General features: G+C 36.1%; 1 protein-coding gene across 4 annotated transcripts in view; it reads left to right on the top strand.

Moving 5' to 3' along the window:
• Window positions 1-20,303, top strand: part of SLC26A7 (solute carrier family 26 member 7) — a 53,863-nt gene that overhangs the window by 31,695 nt on the left and 1,865 nt on the right. For 3 of the 4 annotated variants that reach the window (XM_070392293.1, XM_070392292.1, XM_070392295.1), the window contains 10 exons: window positions 893-1,006; window positions 6,373-6,450; window positions 7,522-7,617; window positions 8,791-8,897; window positions 9,235-9,301; window positions 12,083-12,220; window positions 14,207-14,255; window positions 17,526-17,629; window positions 19,437-19,491; window positions 19,590-19,702. In XM_070392293.1, the coding sequence (XP_070248394.1) occupies window positions 893-1,006; window positions 6,373-6,450; window positions 7,522-7,617; window positions 8,791-8,897; window positions 9,235-9,301; window positions 12,083-12,220; window positions 14,207-14,255; window positions 17,526-17,629; window positions 19,437-19,491; window positions 19,590-19,702 (921 nt within the window). The remainder of the gene's footprint in view (window positions 1-892; window positions 1,007-6,372; window positions 6,451-7,521; window positions 7,618-8,790; window positions 8,898-9,234; window positions 9,302-12,082; window positions 12,221-14,206; window positions 14,256-17,525; window positions 17,630-19,436; window positions 19,492-19,589; window positions 19,703-20,303) is intronic. The other variant, XM_070392294.1, reaches the window with a different exon arrangement.

The following is a 20,303-nucleotide window of genomic DNA, read 5'->3' as shown; positions in this document are numbered from 1 at the left end:
CTTCTCAGAGAAGCCTTCCCGGGTAAGATAAAATCCTAAACTCCAGACTTTTCCACTTCCTCCTGTGCTGTGCTTGACATATTCATCTTGTTTGTTGTCTGCATTCCCTCACAAGGATGTCAGTTCTGTAAGGGCAGGGATACTGGTCTCTGTAGGTTACTGGTAACAGGAAAGTCAGAAAGAAAACATCAGGAGGTTTTTACAAGAATCCAGGTAAAATTAGGCAGTGTGTTCCAGGATGTAGCAATGGAGGAGATGAGAAGTAGATCGATTCTAGATTGTAGATACCATCTGGGAAAAAGGGAAGGAGTCAAGAATATTGTTGTGTGATGCTGATTTATGGGGATACATATTGAAAAATGTGTTATTAGGCTATTTTGTCATTTTTCAGACATCACAGGGTTCTCTCCTACAAACCTAGATGGTATCACCTACTACACACCTACATATATGGTATAGCCTATTGCTCCTAGACTACAAACCTGTGCAACATGTTTCTTTACAAAACAATATGAGATTTAATCAAGCCCAATAAAAATAATATAATCAAGAAACACAGTAAACATGAGATATATGAGGCTGCTGTCAGTGTTACAGCCTTGATTATAGCGATTTAAAAGATGGGGGAGAAACTGGCAACAGAAGAATAAATATCTTGTATTTTCCCATAAGGTTGTTATGAGGATTAAATGATTAAAGTACTTGCAATGGTTTCTTGCTCATTTAATCACCCAGTAAATGTCCACTTTTTTTTGCAATGGTTAAATACAACCATTGGAGAGAACAGAAATGGGATATAAACAAGACTCATTGTTTGATAGGTTGTGCCTGTGGTCTCTAAAAGTTGATTGTTATTAAGAAGTGATGTATTCCCATATTATCAATCTTCTAGGAATTTTTGGCTCATGGCCTCAGCAATGTGATTTCTTCATTTTTCTTCTGCATACCAAGTGCTGCTGCCATGGGAAGGACCACTGGCCTGTACAGCACAGGAGCAAAGACACAGGTAACTTCATTGTCTGGCAGGGAACTCCCTGGCCTTTACTCTCCCTCTGGGGAAGGGTGCTTAAGAGCGGGCTTCTATCTAAAGCACAGAAGATAGCCTGGCTGGCGTGGCTCAGTGGTTAAGCTTCGACCTATGAATCAGAAGATCATGGTTAGATTCTTGGTTGTTGTGGGCTCACCAGACCATGCAGGAGGCAGCCGATTAATGGTTCTCTCTCATCATTGATGTTTCTATCTCTCTCTCCCTGTCCTTTCCTCTCTGAAATCAACAAAAATAAAAATGTATTTCTTAAAAAGTACAGGAAATAGTTTTACTTCTTCATTTTTTTCTAACTACTTTCAAGGAAGTCTATTTCTCCTCTCTTTCTTGTAAACAGTCCTTCCAAAAGCCAATGACTCAATGAGCTGACTAAAAAAATACTGTACCAATAGCAGCTTTACTGTTGGCAGCCTTTGAGCCAGAGCTCTCACTACTGGAGCCTCTGTTTTTCTGTTTTTTGCTAAGCTGATCAACTTGAAAAATTTCCATTTTTGTTCACTTTTTTTAAATGAGATGAATTATAATTTATTTAAATCAATTATATAAAAAACTAGAGGCTCCGTGCATGAAATTTCCCTCAGCCCGGCCTGCGCCTTCTCGCAGTCCAGGATCCCTCTCGCAGCCCGGGACCCCTCACTCCTTACCACCAGCCTGCAGCAGAGGCAGAAGAGGCTCCCACCACCACGGCTGAGCCCGGCTCCTGTGTTGAGCGTCTGCCCCCCGGTGGTCAGTGTGCATCATAGCAACTGGTCGTTCCTCTGTTCAGTCAATTTGCATATTAGGGTTTATATTATATAGGATAGGATTAGTCATGAACATTGAGATTCCTGTATGAATAGATGTGCAAGTATTTAAATAAGTAATAAGATGTTTGTGCACATTTGATATTAAAGGAATAATTATTATATATTTTTAGGAATTCAAGTCAACTCAACACTTGAGTGCCTCTTCTATACCAAGTATTATGCTAGATACTGGTAAGATGACAGTGATGACAATGAAGATAATCTGTGATGATTATTCACAGTGGCAGTGTTGGTGGAAACATATATTGATTTATGTGCCAGACATTGCATATCATACTTTCTATGTAAATGAATGCATTTAACCCTTTATAGGCAACTTTGAAGGAAGTATAATTATTATTCTCAGTTTCCACATGCTAAAATTGAAGAAAAGAAGGTTAAAGTAAATTACCCAGGTCACAGAGCTAATGAGTTGGCAGAGCTGGGATTTTAACCCAGATAGATTTACTCCAGATCTTGCACTGTTAACCGTAGTTCTATACAAGAAAATGCATATATGTGTTAATATAGAAACTCATATTATCTGCTCACCATTATTAAAACAATTCACATTGGAATTGAATAAGGATTTATAAAGTATTTTATGTGACAGGTTGAACATTTTTAGGAGCCTGCCCTTATAGTAAGTCTTTTCTGGGAGGTGATCAGAAGAATACATTTGAAAGGGTGTGGTTTTTTTTACCTTGGGGAGCAAGTGGCAGGAGAAAGATGGGTGAAGACCAGCAGGAGTTTTAAGTATGCTATTAAAAATCAGTAATGGACAATTAAGGGCTTTACCAGACAGTAAAAGAAACAGGTGAGCTTGCCAAACAAGGATTTCAGTGTAGATTTTGTCTTTAGTCAGTGACCTTAAAGAAACAAGTTACAGCCCTAGCCGGCTTGGCTCAGTGGATAGAGCATCAGCCTGCGGACTGAAGGGTCCCAGGTTCGATTCCGGCCAAGGGCACATGCCTGGGTTGTGGGCTCCATCCCCAGTGTGGGGTGTGCAGGAGGCAGCCAATCAATGATTCTCTCTCATCATTGATGTTTTTATCTCTCTCCTCCCATCCTCTCTAAAATCAACAAAGAAATATATATATTTTTTAAAAAGAAACAAGTTACAGTTAAAGATTGAATGGAAGAACCTATCGTTGTCCCACATCTGGATGTTGCTGTTTACATTCCTTTGTTGAACCTGTATCTTCATAAGCTTTTTAGCAGGTTTATGGAGGACACTCTGTTTCATGGTCAACACAGGATCCGAGGCCGTGGATACTGACAACGGATTTGCCTGTTTCATTCTGTCTTTTTTCATGACTGTACCTACTGCCTCATCTTGATTTATAATCAAAACCTGGAAGGCCTACAAAAATGTGTTTTGTCGTCATCTAAGAATAACACGGAAAATATTGCTGCTACTTTTGGTGCAGAAAGTCAATTTTGTATAGTTTATTTCAATGTAAATAAAATGTGAATTTTGTTTTAAAAAAATAATAGAATCATTTTCTCATCCCTCAATCTGCTTGATTTTAGTAATTTAGCAGCTTGACTATCATGATTTCATTTACATTTCTTCGCTTTATTCCTAAGTATAAAATGGAAAAGAGTTGAAGAAAAGTAAAATACCTAAAAGATGTTTGTCCTATGGGTAATTAGGGGTGTGAACATTTTACTAGTTAAAACATATAAGTAAGGGGGTACTTAGGTGTGTTTTTTTTTTCCTGAGCTTAAAAAAAAATACAAGTTTATTTTTCTTGTTCTGGCTGTAACTTGCTTTTAAATTTTATTTTTTTTTAGTTGATCAGAGATGTATAAGGAAGCAGCACTTTATGTGCAAATTAAAGGGTACTCAAAAAGGTGGTAAAACTTGAAAATATCACTCAATGGGATTATTACAGAATCTTGAAGTCTATTATAGCACTGAAAATGTCTCATCTTAATCTAACTTTTTTTTTTTTTTTTCATTTACTGCGTTGTCCATTATTGAAGTGATGGCTTGGACTGCATGATCTCACAAATTTTTTTAAAAAAATCTAAAGTTTAGCATCTGGATCTCTTACTTATGGAGACAACAAATGCAGTGTTTTGAGAACATTGAGGGCAGAAACTATTATTTTATTGATTTTCATGCCTGAGAAGGAAATACATGAGACAGAACTGATAAAAATTTCTTGTCCAATTAGATGCACTTGTCTTTTGTCCTCGGGCATTAACAGTGATGAGGCAAGTGGAGCAGAGAAGCTGACATTCGCCATTTGTTTATCTGACCTATTTTATTTTATGACTTCCCATGTAAGGGAAACAAATCCTGTGTTTCACCCATAATGTGCTACTTTTGTAAGTAAGACCCTTTTAACTCTTGAGTTATTTTAACGATAGGACCGGAATTGTAGTTTATTGTTGATGTACATGCAAAGCATCATGTCAATAAAAGATAAGTTAAATATTATTTAGAGAAAAGCCCAAAGGTAGTTATAGTTCACTGTTTTGAAATAGGATTATTGAGTTAAGTTTAATTTTCTATATCATCTTTACTATACTATAAGATATTTTTGGAACCTTAAAATATATTTAGCTTGATGGATCCCAATTTAGTTCATGGTCCATATACCTTCTAACTCCTTAGTTTTATGACCTTAGTCAAATCTGCTTGTTTCCCTGGGCCTCAGAACCTTTTACAGAGTGTAGACTACCTTCCCCAAGTTGATATCTGCAATTAAGAATAAGGGTTTTATTTTCAGATACATTATAAGTATATGAGTGAAGATCCCATCAAAGGGGTGCATGCCATTGTCTTTTATCATGAAATAAACCTTGGCAGTTGTCCTTTTTTTTCCATATAAGCAGTGATATAATGAGTCACTTATTAAGGTATCTGAATAATTTCTGTGATTTGCTCTTGACACCTAGCTCTCTCTGATTTAGTGGAATGACAGCATCAATTTGTGTTTAACATTTTTATCAAAGCCCAGCCTGTGTATCTCAATGGTTGAGCATTGACCTATGAAGCAGGAGGTCACGGTTCAATTCCCAGTCAGGGCACATGCCTGAGTTTTGGGCTCAATCCCTAGGAGGGAGGGGGTGTGAGGAAGCAGCAGATTGATGATTCTCTCTCATCATTGATGTTTCCATTTCTCTCTCCCTCTCCCTCTCTGAAATCAATAAAAATAGGTTTAAATATATACATATATTTAAAAAAAATTTTGTAATGTAAAATCAACGTTTACTCCTAAATGATTAATTTAGTGACAATGTGTTATAACTTTTTTATGGGCAATTTTTTATTACCTAATGACTTATTTCCCACAGAAAGATTTCTTTCCTCTTTCTATGCTGGGGAGTACTGGAGACAAATTCTGCTAAATAAGGAAGGAACTTGTGACTAGCTTCTTTTCCTTAGTTTAATTATTTTGAGTTTCATCTAGGATGTTGCGTATATCAATAGTCTGTTCTTTTCTATTGCTGAGTAGTATTTTATTATACGGATATACCACAACTTGTTTATCTAGTCACCAGTTGTTGGACATTTCAGTTATTTGCAGTTGCTGGTGTTTGTTAATAAAGATTTTATAAGTATTTACATACAGGCATTTGCATGAGCGTGCATTTTTACCTCTGTTAAACAGTTCTGGGATATACGGTAAGTGTATGTGTAACTTCACAAGCAACTGCCAAACTGTTTTTTCAGCAATGTCTGAGAACACCAGTTGTTCTGAATCCTCACCAGCCCTTCATATTGATTATTTGATTATTTATATATTTATTTTTAATGTTAGCCATTCTAATAGAACCTGATTCCCTGTGATTTTTCCATAATGGTATTCTGGGCATCTCTGTGGTCCTGTGAGAGCCGTCTTTTTTCTGTTAGGCTGCCAGTTTGGCCAAAAGTTTCTATTAAGTTATGGACATTTGCTTATGTGAAATCAGATTCTCCATTAGGTAGAGCATAGCTAAGAGTTAAGTTATTTGAACTTCCTTTTGTCAGCAGGTTGAATTGATTGGAAGATGAAACTGGTAGCTTTTCAGGATTAATAAAATGCTCTGTTTCATTGCAGAGACTTCTACCGTAATCCTATATAACTGCTTCATACTGGAGCCCTTTCTAACAAAGAGCTCCAAAGAAGGGAGTAAATGCTTCAGTGAAAATTTATCAGCAGCACAGAAAAACCTTCAGCTGCATGTTCAAATATTACCCAGATAACTCCCTGGGAAGTGAGGAGGGGAGTTAAACCAAACAGGCTAAAGGACCTTTAATTGAAATGTTTTCACTATTAAACAAAAAAGCCATTGTTGTAATGTGTACTAAAAGTCTTTTTTTCCCCATAGAATTGCTTTTCTGTCATCACTGACTTAGATTGCACCAGGTTGTCAGATGTCACATTCGGGTTCCTTCAGCTGCAGAATAGAGATAATAGTCCACGTAATTTAGTAATCGTGTGCTAGCATATTGTTTTTGCTAATCAAAATGAACTAAGGATTTTATTACTTTGGAATTATTAGAAAGTTCAAGGTTTTCTCTTTTATCTGTCTTGTATTTTACAGGTGGCTTGTCTCATATCTTGCGTTTTCGTCCTGACAGTCATTTATGCAATAGGACCTTTGCTTTACTGGCTGCCAATGGTACGGAAGTGCTCTCCCATAATCTGCTTTTTAAATTTACTTTTAATGAGAAGCATTGCATATTAAAATTTCTTAAATGACTGCCCTAACTGGTTCAGTGGATAGAGCGTCAGCCTGCTGACTGAAGGGTCCCAGGTTCAATTCCAGTCAAGGGCATATCCCTGGGTTACAGGCTCGATCCCCAGTGTGGGGCGTGCAGGAGGTAGCCGATCAATGATTCTCTCTCATCAATGATGTCTCTATCTCTCTCTCCCTCTCTGAAATCAATAAAAATATATCTAGAAACAAAACAAACAGAAAAAAACAAAGTCACTCAGAATCCTAATCCCAGTGGTTCATCTTGCCTTTCGTAAGCCTGAGGTACCAAAGTTATGCAAATAAGATTCTGGTCTTCAAAGAACCAGAGGCAGTGTCAGACCTCCCTTGTTCTCACTGGGATAGTGAGATTATGATCTTTCAATAATAAAGTTGACACTTCAACAGAGTTATGTCTTTCAGTGCAACCAGATAAACTGAGACCCAAGGCAATTTTAAAGAAATACATAGCAACCTGGGGAACTCAGTTGGTTTGAGCATCATCCCAATATGCCAAGGTTTGCGGGTTTAATCCCCAGTAAGGTCCCATACCAGAATCAATCAATCAATGCATAAATAGATGAAATAATAAATCCATGTTTCTCTCTCTCAAATCAATAAATAAAAAGTTTAAGAAATACATGATATAAATATTTAATTTTGCAACAAAAATTGGTGGTGGATAATTATTATAAAGTTGAGGACAACCAGCATGATAACATTTACCCTTATCATTCATTACTTTTCTTTTTCCTTCTTTCTAATTTTTTAGAATGGCATGTTTTACCCTGTTATTTTCTAGAATTGATATATTCCTGAGGTGCAATAATTGGTTAGTTCTAAACAAAATGAATGCTACATTAGTCTTCTAAATGATGATTGCTTTTTTTTCTAGTAAGTACTCTAACAAAGAAAGAAATTAAAATACTTTGGTTCTTTTAAATTTTGATTAAAATATTTATCTTGTCTTTTCATTAACCTATTTCTTATTTGTAGTGTGTTCTTGCAAGTATTATTGTCGTGGGACTGAAAGGAATGCTCATACAGTTTCGGGATTTAAAAAAATATTGGAATGTGGATAAAATCGATTGGGTTAGTAGAAATTTAACCTACATTTTCATCTTTGACTTAAACACATGTAAAAAATAAATTTTAATAGTTTCATTTGCAGAAAGTAGTTTAAGTCATTTGAGACTTGTACACTTTACAAACTACCAGTAATTTCTTTTAAAATCCCAATAAATGCATTTAAATGTGAAATGTCTTTATAAGAAATAGACCTGGGATTTTGTCAAATTTTGATTGATGTGTTGTTTGAGAACTTTTAAAGAAATGCTAACTAACTTGAATGGATTGAGGATTCTTAATTTCTGTTATGGATTAATTTTGCCAATGAAGTTCATGAAGTACACAATAATAAAAATATGACAAGGGGGCAGGATTTGTTTCTGTATTCCTGGGCTTCTGTTTATGACATCTTACTAAATAATATATTCTGCCTGAGAAATCATTAATTGCTAAGATATGTACACCACATTAATATAAGGTGAAAATCTTAGTAGTGACCACATTCATTCTAAATACAAAAAGTCACATGAATTGGGTTTTAAATGGGTTACGTTGAGAGGATCATTATTTTAATAGGATATTGCCAGGAAGAAATTATACTAAACAGTGGAAAAGTGTGGCTTTTACTAACATAAATGTTTAACATGCTTTATTCAAGAGCCAAATTGGCCCTGATGCTTTAGCTTTCACAATTTCACAAAAAGTGGCTTCTTGCAAATAAAATAATAACGCTCATTGGAGTAGTTGATCTGAAAGTGGCTTTGATCATGATGTTAGATTCAGTCATTTTAACATTAGGGTTTGAGTCATGTGGAAAAAATAAATTAGTTCTTTTTATAGCAATCCTAGAAAGCAGAATAGTGTTGGGAATGACCAAACAATATGGCATGCTTTTAAACCACACACATCAACCAATAATTTACAGATCTTAAATAAAGCGTTTTTTGGGGATTGAATTAAGTATTGGCGGTGTGTAGAAATACAAGCATGTGCCTTTTACCCACCACTGCTCCTGAGAGTGTGAGGGGGCAGGATTTGTTTCTGTATTCCTGGGCTTCTGTTTATGACATCTTACTAAATAATATATTCTGCCTGAGAGATGTGGTTACTGGGATATTGTAAAATAAAATTGTGAGGAATTTATCAATTATGAGAATATCAAAGAACCCACATCTTTTCTATTTGCTTCTCTTTCAGGGCATATGGGTCAGTACATATATATTTACAATATGTTTTGCTGCCAATGTGGGGCTACTGTTTGGTGTTGTTAGTACCATAGCTGTGGTGATTGGTCGCTTCCCAAGGTAGGATCTTATTTAAATGTTCTGTTTATTATGACACAGCAGCAAAGTATATGGTGTTACCAGTTACTTTTATTTCTGTGGGCTATATAGTGCTACTATTCATGTTTTATTTTCTATTGGAGACAAAACGAAAAAGGTTTTATCTACATATGAATAATGTTGTTATTCCTGAGGATTTTAGAAAAATACAGATTTACCAGTGTCTTATTAACAAATGAGTTAGAGGATCTAAACCATTTTAGGTATATTCCTATTGTTAAAACATCATTTTTACTTCTTCATGGTTAATGCAGTAATTAGGAAATGACATTTTGTTTTCCATCTGCCTTAATTCTAGAGCAAAGACACTGAATATAAAAAACATGAATGAAATGGAATTTAAAATGAAAACAGAAATGGATGGTGTAAGTTTAGTTTTTTTTCTACTTTGTGCAATTATTAATTTTTTGTGATTAAGATAGCTTTCAAATATCATTAAAACAGATAAATTATGTCATTGAAAACATTATAACTGTATTTTAATTAGTTTAAACTTTAAATTGTATATATGTGATTACTAGAAATATGGCAGTTGACAAGCAACAAATTAATAGAACAGCTGCAACAAAAAATTATATTAGCATTCATATAAGACAATAGAACTACAGCCCACAGCAGAATCATAGTTCAGATTAATTCAGGCATTTTGGAAACCTCTTTTCCATTTCTCAGTTCCATAAAACAGTCCAACTAAACCAATAGGCCATTCCAAATTAAATGATGAGGGAAGATAGGGAATAGGAAAGGAAATAAGGCGAAGTCAGATCTTGTTCTTGTTTTTTGTTGTTTTTTTAACACACACACAATGAGATTGTATTATTAGCAGATAGTAATTTATTCTGATGATTATGGAATGCCAATAGAATTAGTTTCTTGCACAGTGCACACTTAAAAAACAACTTTTTTGTTTTACCCTATCAGGTCAATTGTGTTTTTGTTCTAGTTTTTTTATTCTGAGGGATGGCCAAAACAAGTTGTAACGTGAGGAAAAAAAAATGTTGCCTTGAACTTTTTGCAAATTGGCCTCCCTTTGAACCTGCTTTGTAAATGTTTGGTTAACTTTTTCTTCTTTATTTTTTACATTTTCTTGTTCCAGTACCTCATGGTTACCCTCAGAGCAGAGAGAACTGGCCTTCCCCCAGCAGGGTCACTGTCAGGGTATTTCTGAATAGACTGGGAGTGAGAAGTAGCACCAGGAGTCCTGCTGGGACACGGGGGGGGGGGGGGGGGGGGGGGGGGGGGGGGGGGGGGGCGGGGGGCCTGCTTCTCAGAGAACTACCGGAGTTCAGAGCCTTCGAGAGTGTCCCAGTATCAACTTTCCCACCAATGCTGCCTTTCTCTTCCTTCCTATCTCTATATTATTTTTTCCTTTTACATTTTACATAGGAATTTGTACAGATGGACTCTTGGGCCCCTAAGATCCTCTATGTCTCTACCCCACACATACAGTTATATACATTAGCTTTGGCATTCTTAACCTTGAAACAGAATTGAAGTTTGAAACTTAAAATTCTTGAATAGAATTTTAAGTTTTTAACAAATATACATATTTTTTATTGATTGATTTTGGAACGAGAGGAAAAGTGAAGAAGGGGAGAGAGAAGGAGGAAAAGGGAGAGGGAGAGGAACAGATTTGTTGTTCCACTTAATTGTAGATTCATTGGTTGATTCTTGTATGTGCCCTGATCAGGATTGAACCTGCAGCCTTGATATATCAGGATGTTGCTCTAACTAACTGAGCTACCAGGCCAGGATTAAGCTAACGACGTTAGCTTGGAGGCGGTTAGTCATTCCTTTCTTCCATTCATGTGTTCTTCCATAGTTTTTTATATGAAACACTCATTCTCAATTTGGGACGTCTCTTCCCACTCAATAAATTCACCCACACTGAGGATCTATTTTCTGGTACAACTTGAATCTTTATTCTTTAACAAATACCTGTCTTTTAAAAATGTTAACTTAAAACAACACGTTAGTACAATCATGTGGTGTGATTAGTGGGTAGATCTAATCACACCATGTGGAGGTTTGTGATAACCAAATATGACAGACTCAAGAATTGTTTTATTTTTGGTTTGTAAGAAATTTACCCTTGATTAGAAGTTGGTTTGGTAACTTAAGGCTTTTTTTTTTATATTGAGTTATTTGTAGCAAATCTCTTCACTTCCTAGAGTATAGTTAGTTGTACAGTTAAATGAACTTTCTGAGGTACTCTAGTTTAAATATTTACCCAATTATTAATATGAGGAAACTGAGAAAGGTTAAGGGAATTATCCAACTTCACATACATAATAGTTTCTCATATTTGTCTTTCTCTGCGCGGATTCTTCACTATTTTCTGTGTCTCTTCTCTGTAAACACTAAAGCAGGGAGGAGTAATGCTTTATTTAATTGGTAAGGAGTTATCATTTCATAGAAAATACCATCCTCTCAATTTCTAGGTCTGACCCTCATCCCAAAGGTCATGGAGAAGACAGTTTTAGCTGCATACCCATCACTTGCTGCCAGGGAGACCTGGGCAAATGGCCACAGCAGATACTTTTCATATTGAACCTTGTCCTTCTCTTTTTCTGTGTGCCTTGCCTACAGCCTGGCAATCCAGGGCCTAGATTCCTCATGTCAACTCTAGGTTTCCTTCTCTCAACTAGGGCTACCAGGCACTTGCAGGGTAATATGCCAGCCAAAGGAAAGCTATGTCATGATGAGGTAGATGACTGCCAGTTTGAGCCTTTAGGACCCATTTTTGTTTTTAAAATACTCATGGTTAAGTAAATGAAGTTTTGATTTTGAGACTGAGTAGAGAAGACCCTTTTGGAAGGATAACTCTTCCTGTTATTCTTTGGATATTCTAGGCTGTTGCATCCCCCAAACCCAGTAGGTAAGGATAAAAGTCATTTTCTAAAATGCTTCAGACTCATCTCATGGTTCTTCATGTTTGTTGGTGAAGAGAATGCACATATTCTCCCTAAGAAACATGATAGTCTATTAAGTTCTCCAAATACATTTTAATAATGAAAATGTTAGCTAAGGGATTGCTTCCAAGGTTGAGTGACATTTGGCCTTGTAAGAATGAGATTCATTGGATAGAGTTATCCTTTTTTATAGTATTCAGGACTCTGAATCTCATCCATTTCTTCTCCAAAAAGGAAACCCAGCAGCAGGTGAAAATTATCTCAATAAACAACCCACTGGTTTTTCTGAATGCAAAGAAGTTTCATGCTGATCTAATGGATATAATCCAAAAAGAACATGCCAGCAACCAGCCATTTGATGATACCAACAAGGTAGGATCAACTGTTTCATTATGATAATGTCATGATAACCTTATATGGCCATACTAAAAAATGTATCACATCAATATAATACATTATAAAAGTGTACAGAGACCTCTACTTCAGCAAAACATTATATTGTATTATGATTTTTATTTGGTTTTTACAGTTAGCTCTAGGGTAATCTCTCACTTATTATTTGTTTATTCATGCATTTATTAACTTATCTATACTTTCATTCAGAATATATCTAATGGACATGCGTACTAGGTACTATAATCTTGAGAAGAATCATTAAAAAATCACTTAAATTAGTATAGTTTCTATGTACCTACACCACACAGTTTCCTCTATCTTTCATTAGTGTGGCATATTTGTTGCAACCAAGGAACCAATATGGATACATTATTATTATTAAAGTCCATGCTTTATTCAGGCTTTATTAGTTTTACCTAATGTACTTTTTTTCTGTTCCAGGATTCCATCCAGAATATCACATTACATTTAGTTGTCCTGTCTTCTTTGGTTCCTCTTGAATGTGGCAGTTTCATAGACTCTTTTTTTGATGACTTTGATGGTTTTGAGTAGTACTGGTCAGGTGTTTTGTATTTCCCTCTATTGGATTTATGTGGTATTCTTCTGACTGTAGGCCTGGGGATATAAGTTTGGGAAGGAAAACTGTGAAAGTGAAGTGCCATTTTTATCACATTATATCAAGGGTACAGACTACCAACATGAGTTATAATATTGATGTTGACTGACCTTGACACCTGGGTGAGGTAGTATTTGTCAGGCTTCTCCACTCTAAAGCTATACTCTATTTCCGCCGTTGCCATACTGTCCCCTTTGGAACCAAGTCTAAGTGCAGTCTATCCTTCAGGAGTGTGGAGTCACTATCTGCCTCTTGGTGGTTGGAGTATTTACATAAATTATTCAGAATATTTTGACATGGAAGATTTCAGACAGGGTACTGTTAAGACCTATAAAAGGAAACGTACATCCATGAATGCCTTTCATTAGCTGGTCCCTTTTATTGGGCTAACTTAATCATCACCGGCCCCACAATGTAAAATAACCTGGTGGAAATTATTTGCTACCTGTCTGAACCAGACTTAAAATATATAAGCTGCACCACTGAGTATCTAGAAGGGAAAATCATGAGATCTTCTGTAGTCAGCCTGTAAGATGGAAACTGATTTCATGGGAGAGATAGTATAATTAACAGTTTGTAGCATGGGGTTCAGGATGTAAAGGCATGAGCTCAGGTTTAGCTTTGTGACTTTGGTCAAGTTATTTTTAAACTTTCCAAAATTTAGAAAATTTTCAATTTTTTATAAAAATGAGATTAGTAACTTCAAATGATTAATGTAAAGTCCTTGGAATATAGTAAGTACTCAAGAAATATCCATTGTCACCATTAACAGTAAAAATAATTAGTAATACATTTTTTTCAGAAGTGGCTAGCATGCTATCCCTTTAGGGCATCATTTATAATCAATGTTAAGTTTAATTATAAAATAGAGTCATTTTCTTTCTTTAGAATTTCCATAAATCAGGAATGTTTCTCAGACATTTCCATGGATCTTCTGATGAACAGTTAACTTTTATATAATATGAAATACATGGTTAGTGACTCTCTCTCAAAGAATGCTGTGTTAATGAGGTTACTTCTGATTGGATATGCTATATGAAAGCACACAAAAATATTTAATTCCTGGTCAAAATCAAAACAAACTTAGTCTTGCATAAAACATTGTAAACAAGATAGTCTGAGTTGATAACATAAATGATCTACTGGACAAACTTATACTTAGAGCTAATTATCATTTTATTATTTCAGCTTGTTGTATTTACCATTCTGAAATAAACAGACTATGGAAAATACATATTGAAGACTAGTGTTTTGTTACTTATGGAGAAAAGAATGATATCCTTTTTTTCAGGGAAAGAAATAAATTTTTGAAATGTCCTTATTCTTTATATTTGTTTTCATTTCAGTGTGAACAAAACTCATTGCTCAATTCTCTGTCCAATGGCAATTGCATTGGTGAGTCAGTTTTTTTTAAATAAAGTGTTCTGACTTAAATATAGACCATAGAATGATATCTTCTTCCCCTTCTCCTCTCTCTCTGCCTCCCTCCTCTGACCTACTCCTTTTTCTCTCCTCCCCATCTTCCTTTCCCTCCATTCTGTATCTCCTCTTCCTCCTTCCTCCCACTTTCTCCTTCTGTTCTTTTCTGCCTTTCCCTGCTCGGTCCTTCTCTAATAACTTTTCTACATAAATTTTTGGACTATGAATTTTAGGTTGTAGTTTATTTTGAAATACGTACTGTGTTGTAAAAGACACGCCTTTTGTTAAGAACAGAGCTGTATAAGTACATGAATAAAAAGAACTTGACTGATTTTGGTAACAAATTGTGCCATCGCTGTCATTTTAAGAACCGTTGCTAAAGATGTCAGTAAAATAAGTCATTTATATAATCAAAGCCATTTGTTTTTTAAAATTACTAATTATTTTCTTTATGTTTAACTATAGTATCCACTTTAAGCAGTAATGTGCTGGTAAATCTTTAACAAACAACTCTTAGGGCAGAGGATAGAATATGGGGTGGTGGAGAAGAACTGATCTGTAGCATTTGCCAATATCCATGGTATAAATAATTCTACTATGGCTAATTTCAAGTTACCAACATACTGTTATTAAACATGTAGCTGAGGAAATATGGACACAATTGACATATTAAAAAGATGTCAAAACAGCTGGTGTGAGTTGACTTCAATCCACTACTGCCTTTAAATACATCCTATACATTTTATTTCTAAAACAGATATGTTGAAAAGTATGTGCATAGGAACCCTTCAAATATTGAACTCCATGGAAAATTGCAAATATGATTAGTCTTACTAAAACTATTTTTATATTTAACTTGCTAAGAAAATATCTATTATATATATTTTATATATATATATCATAGAAATATTAAACTTTTCTAAGAAAGTTTAACTAATGTTTAATTTTTATGTATTTTTTAAGCTCTGAAAATTCAGTAAAATTCTTCCAAATTAAATAAAAATATACTTATGAATCATAAAAATATGCAAGAAAACACATGTCCCATATTAAGTAATGTGCAATTTATTTAATATTGATCAAATAATTCTTTTATTATAACTCTAAACAAAGTGGAATATAGTATCTATAAACTAATTAATATAGCACCGATGTGTGTATATGTATGTGTGTGTGTGTATTATGAGACTAGGAGATAAAATGGATAAATACAAATGTTTATCTTTGCTTGGGATATGTATTTTTCTTTTTCCTGTGATCTGGATTCCCTGTTATCTTTGATAATGAGCAGGGACAGGTTATATTTGAGAATATAAATAAAAGCCCTTGCATAATAGAGGTAGGTCCTCTGTTTAATTTGGCAAATAGTGCATGATAGTGATTGCTGGTGAGACGTCAGTGGATGAACTATATTGTGGTTACTTCCCATTTTGTTTAAGGTTCTGATTTGCTATTTTATTTATTTTTAAAAAATATATTCTTATTGATTTCAGAGAGGAAGGGAGAAGCATGGCATGCAGTAGATGCTCAACAAATGTTGGTTGAATGAGAGCAGGAGGAGTTTTAGATCTGTCTGTCATCAGTGTTCAATTAAAGCTATCCATATGATTGGAATGCTTAAATCTCCATATCATTTCTACTTTTTGAAAGTATATATATCTTCAAGACTACTTTTGCATGCAGTCTTCTTAATTACTCCAAAGAGACCTTCTTTCTTGTAAATTCTCGTCCTTTTTTTTTTTTCATTTTAAATCATTTTATTTATCTTTGCCACTCATGGATACACTCCTAGAAGGAATAGGACCTTCCTCACATTTGTACCATTCATTACATTTGGAAAAAAAAATTTCTGAACATAGTATATGCTGTTATTTTCAATTCATAACTATTAATGTAGATCTAAAGGTGAAACTTGGAAACAAATCCTCTGCCTGAATAGTAATTTTCAATATATTAAAACCACTTTGTAGCATTTATCCTTTTCCTATCAGTTACTATTATACATAAGTGTTCAGTATTTATTTTATATTTTCCGCTTGCCTGTATTTTCCTCTAAGCAATTTTTAAAAACACAACATTTCCCTTAAACTTTCTTTCAATGCTCATTGAGATTCTACCATAGTCCCACTTTGCTATAGCTACCATAAGGAGAAAAACCATGGGCATTTTAAGTGGCAAGTGATTCCAATGAAGAATTCATTTTAAAGAGAACTTCATAATAATTAGTTTATTGGGACATACTTGACCGACTTTGTCCTCTTATGGTGAGAAAACCTTAGCCTCCTAGTCTGCTTGGAGAGCCTCAACTCTCCTTAGAGCAGTGGTTCTCAACCTTCTGGCCCTTTAAATACAGTTCCTCATGTTGTGACCCAACCATAAAATTATTTTCGTTGCTACTTCATAACTGTAATGTTGCTACTATTATGAATTGTAATGTAAATATCTGACATGCAGGATGGTCTTAGGCGACCCCTGTGAGAGGGTCGTTTGACTGACAAAGGGGTCGCTGCCCACAGGTTGAGAACCACTGTCTTAGAGGGACCTCGGATGGGGCCTGTTATTGTTTTGGAAGTATGTCATTTCCCACAAGGAAAGTATGGCCCTTCGGACATCAGTGACAAAATGTCATGAAGTCCTATGCAAAAATGTTTATTTTTCCCAGCAGGTGTTTTCAGAGGCAGATTTCCCAGGAACCCAGTGAAACTTAATTTTCAGGGCCCCTCCTTCAGAGCCTTCCCAAGGCCAGCAGACAAGCTTCCGCGATGAATATTTTCCTTAAAAGTCTGACTCCAAAATTGTGTAAGCTCCAGGCACAGCAAAACAGGGCTCTCCCTCTGGCCACACCCAGGAAGGAAACTGTGAGGTTGTGGAAAGGAGTCCTATGCACAGTGGCTTCAGGCTTCAGTTCTAGTCCGTTGGCACTTAACTGGCCAGATCTTTTATCAAAAAGATTGTTAAACTCCTGAGCTTCAGTCCATCTATCTGCGGAATGACACTGGTAGTTAACCTCTCCCCCATCTTCTTCTCTGAGTTACACAGTAATTACCTGAAATAGCCTCTGAATAACACAAAAGCAAAGATTTTGGAAATAATGAGCAATCAATTGAAAATGTAAAGATTAAAAAGTGTTTGGAATTAGTCTCATGAAACACGAGGCCGCTGTTATTGTGCCACTTTTCAACAAAATCAGCAGCAGAAATCACGAAGAATCGTCCTAGTCTAAGTCCTACTATGTTCCTCCCACAGAAGAAGCATCACAGCCCTGCCCAGAGGAGAGGACGTGCTCCGTAGTCCTGGACTGCAGCGGGTTGGCCTTTTTTGACTCTTCTGGCGTCTCCGTGCTGGTTGAGGTATGGACACAGGGTGTGTGTGGACTGAGCCCTTCCTTTCCCTTCAGTAACAGGGTTTCCACCTTCGACTCTCAGCTCTGGGGTCTTGACTCTGCTTGTTTCAATTTTCACCTCACCCACACTCTCTGAAGGACATAGACCTTGAGGCAATAGTTATTTCTTAAAATGGAAATAATATCATTGCAACTAGGATATGTCTTCGTTGCAGCCATCCTGAAAGAAGGTCACGGTAAAGGGCCACAGAGTCTCTTCAGCGTGAATTTCTTCTGCTATTTATTTATTTATTTTAATTCTTTATTGATTAGGGTATTACATGTGTCCTTATCCCCCCATTGCCCCCCCAACCCCCCGCTCATGCCCTCACCCCCCTAGTGTCTGTGTCCATTGGTTAGGCTCATATGCATGCATACAAGTCCTTTGGTTGATCTCTCCCCCTTCCCCCCTTCCTCCCCTACCTTCTCTCTGAGGTTTGACGGTCTGATTGATGCTTCTCTGTCTCTGGATCTGTTTTTGTTCATCAATTTATGTTGTTTATTATATTCCACAAATGAGTGAGAGCATGCGATATTTATCTTTCTCTGACTGACTTATTTCGCTTAGCATAATGCTCTCCGGGTTCACCCATACTCTTCCGCTTTTTAATAACATTTCCTGGATTGCTTTCTTAGCTGCTTTAGCATAAGAAACATTCTCCTAGGAGTTAGAGGTTGAAGGAAATGGAAAGACTTCTATTTATTTTCATACTTAGGACACTGGAGAGGTCAACAAACTACAGATTATGTCTATCAGCATCCACACACCACCCATGGCAGTGTTTGTGCTTTACTGAGCTTCCGAAAAAGTCAAACACTGTCAGGTCACCTTGACTTAATCATTTTACCTTATAAAAGCAGGAACCATGTATTCCATGGCCGAGCCTCAGTTCATGTATTCATTATTTGTTTCATTGTTTGTGTGTGTGTTCATGCTCAGAGCAATACATCTCCTAGTCTGCAGTTCTTCTAACACAGACCTGGCTACTTGCTGCAAGAATACAAGGGAAATTTTTGGATGTATCACGCATAATCTTAGAATGTGTTTAGTTGCTGCTTTCTATTTTATATGAACGATATGTTACTATTATGTAACAAAATCCATCCTACAGTTACTAAAACTTCTAGATTTACTGGCACTGCTGGGCTGATTTTCGTCTGGGTGAGTTTAAGATCAGAGCCCTCAATACCTTGTTCCTATTTGAGCTTTTCTTGGACTTATATGAAGCAAGACCTTACAGTGTGGCAAGTACATCATTTAGGTTCTCTCATCTTGATGGATCCTGAAAATGGAAGTAGGGCAATCAAACATGGTTTCAAGTATAGTGGGGTTCTCAACTTACCATTCAGGGGTGGGATTTCGAGAGTCCGTGAATATGCACAAATTGTACAAATATTAGTCAGCTGTTTTCATCACTTTTATAAATGGGTCCTTAACTTCCAATAAAAGAAGGTTGAGAACAATTTTATATAAATCTTATAGGGAAGAAAAGGTAATTAAAAAATTTTTTCATTAAACTAAGTGGAAAATGTCAGCAGACAAATTTATTTGCATTGAAGGTAAAATGCCCTGATGCATTCCTCTTTGCTGAGACAGTCTCTTGCAGAAGCCTGCCAGGGTATGCCCGGCTGTGCAGCAATACCGCCCTCTGGTGGTCTGACATCATAAAAATTGCTTCTTTTGGCTGGAAATTGTCCTCGCTCCTGAAGCCCTTGTTGTCCCTTCTTGCGGGCTGTCCCGCATTAATTGTGGTATCCCATTTTAATTCTTCCAGGTTTGCAGGGACTGTCAGAGCAGGAGTGTGGATGTATCACTAGCCCATTGCACAGGTGAGAAACGGAAAGTCCTTGGCTAACATGACTCCTCGAACAATTGAACGTGATCCCAGCTGCTACGTAGACCTTACGTCACTTGTGCTTTCTTGTAGCTTCCTTGGTAAAAGCCATGCAGTACTTTGGAAACCTAGACTCAGAGAAACCAATTTTTTTTAAATCAGTATCTGCTGCCATAAGTGACATCCATTCGAATAAAGCGAGACAAGTAAGTCGGCCTACTACAGTTATAAGAAAAATTAGAATGTAAAATCAAGGGCTTTGTATGTTTAAATATTAGCCTATTATTCCACTGGCATCTAAAACTCCATTAAAATGTGCCCCCTCGGAGGCCTCTATCTCAAGTAAAGAGATATTTCCATTCCTTTTCTGGACCAGTTATGAACATTATCCAATAATTTAAATTTTCTAACAGTATCATGGCATAGAGGATTTGGTGAGCACCTATTCAGTACAGACTGCTAGCTTGCAGAATAAATGCTTCTTTCTTGCAGGATCCACTATCCTGGGAGTTTGAATCTACCTCTGTCAAATACCAAAACTCTAAACATAGCATTATAGCCTTTTTCCTGCTCTGATGCCCTTGACTCTACAAATATTGCCATCTTTGGAAACGGTATCTAGAAAGCCCGGCACTCACGCTGAATTGTCCAAGTTATCCTCCAAATAGTGGGCTTTATGATTAGTCTTAGGACTATTCCTAGAGCTCTGATTTCCTGTAATTTTTCCTTGATTTAAATCATGTTGCCTTTTCTCATCCCTAGACTAGAATTTGGTGCCTCCCAGAGTCATTCCTATTATATTCTATC

The sequence above is a fragment of the Myotis yumanensis genome, unplaced genomic scaffold (genome assembly GCF_028538775.1).
Source record: "Myotis yumanensis isolate MYYU_CA2020_CCGP unplaced genomic scaffold, mMyoYum1.0.hap1 SCAF_15, whole genome shotgun sequence".
Classification (NCBI taxonomy): Eukaryota; Metazoa; Chordata; class Mammalia; order Chiroptera; family Vespertilionidae; genus Myotis; species Myotis yumanensis.
This window is presented reverse-complemented; position numbering and strand designations above follow the sequence as displayed.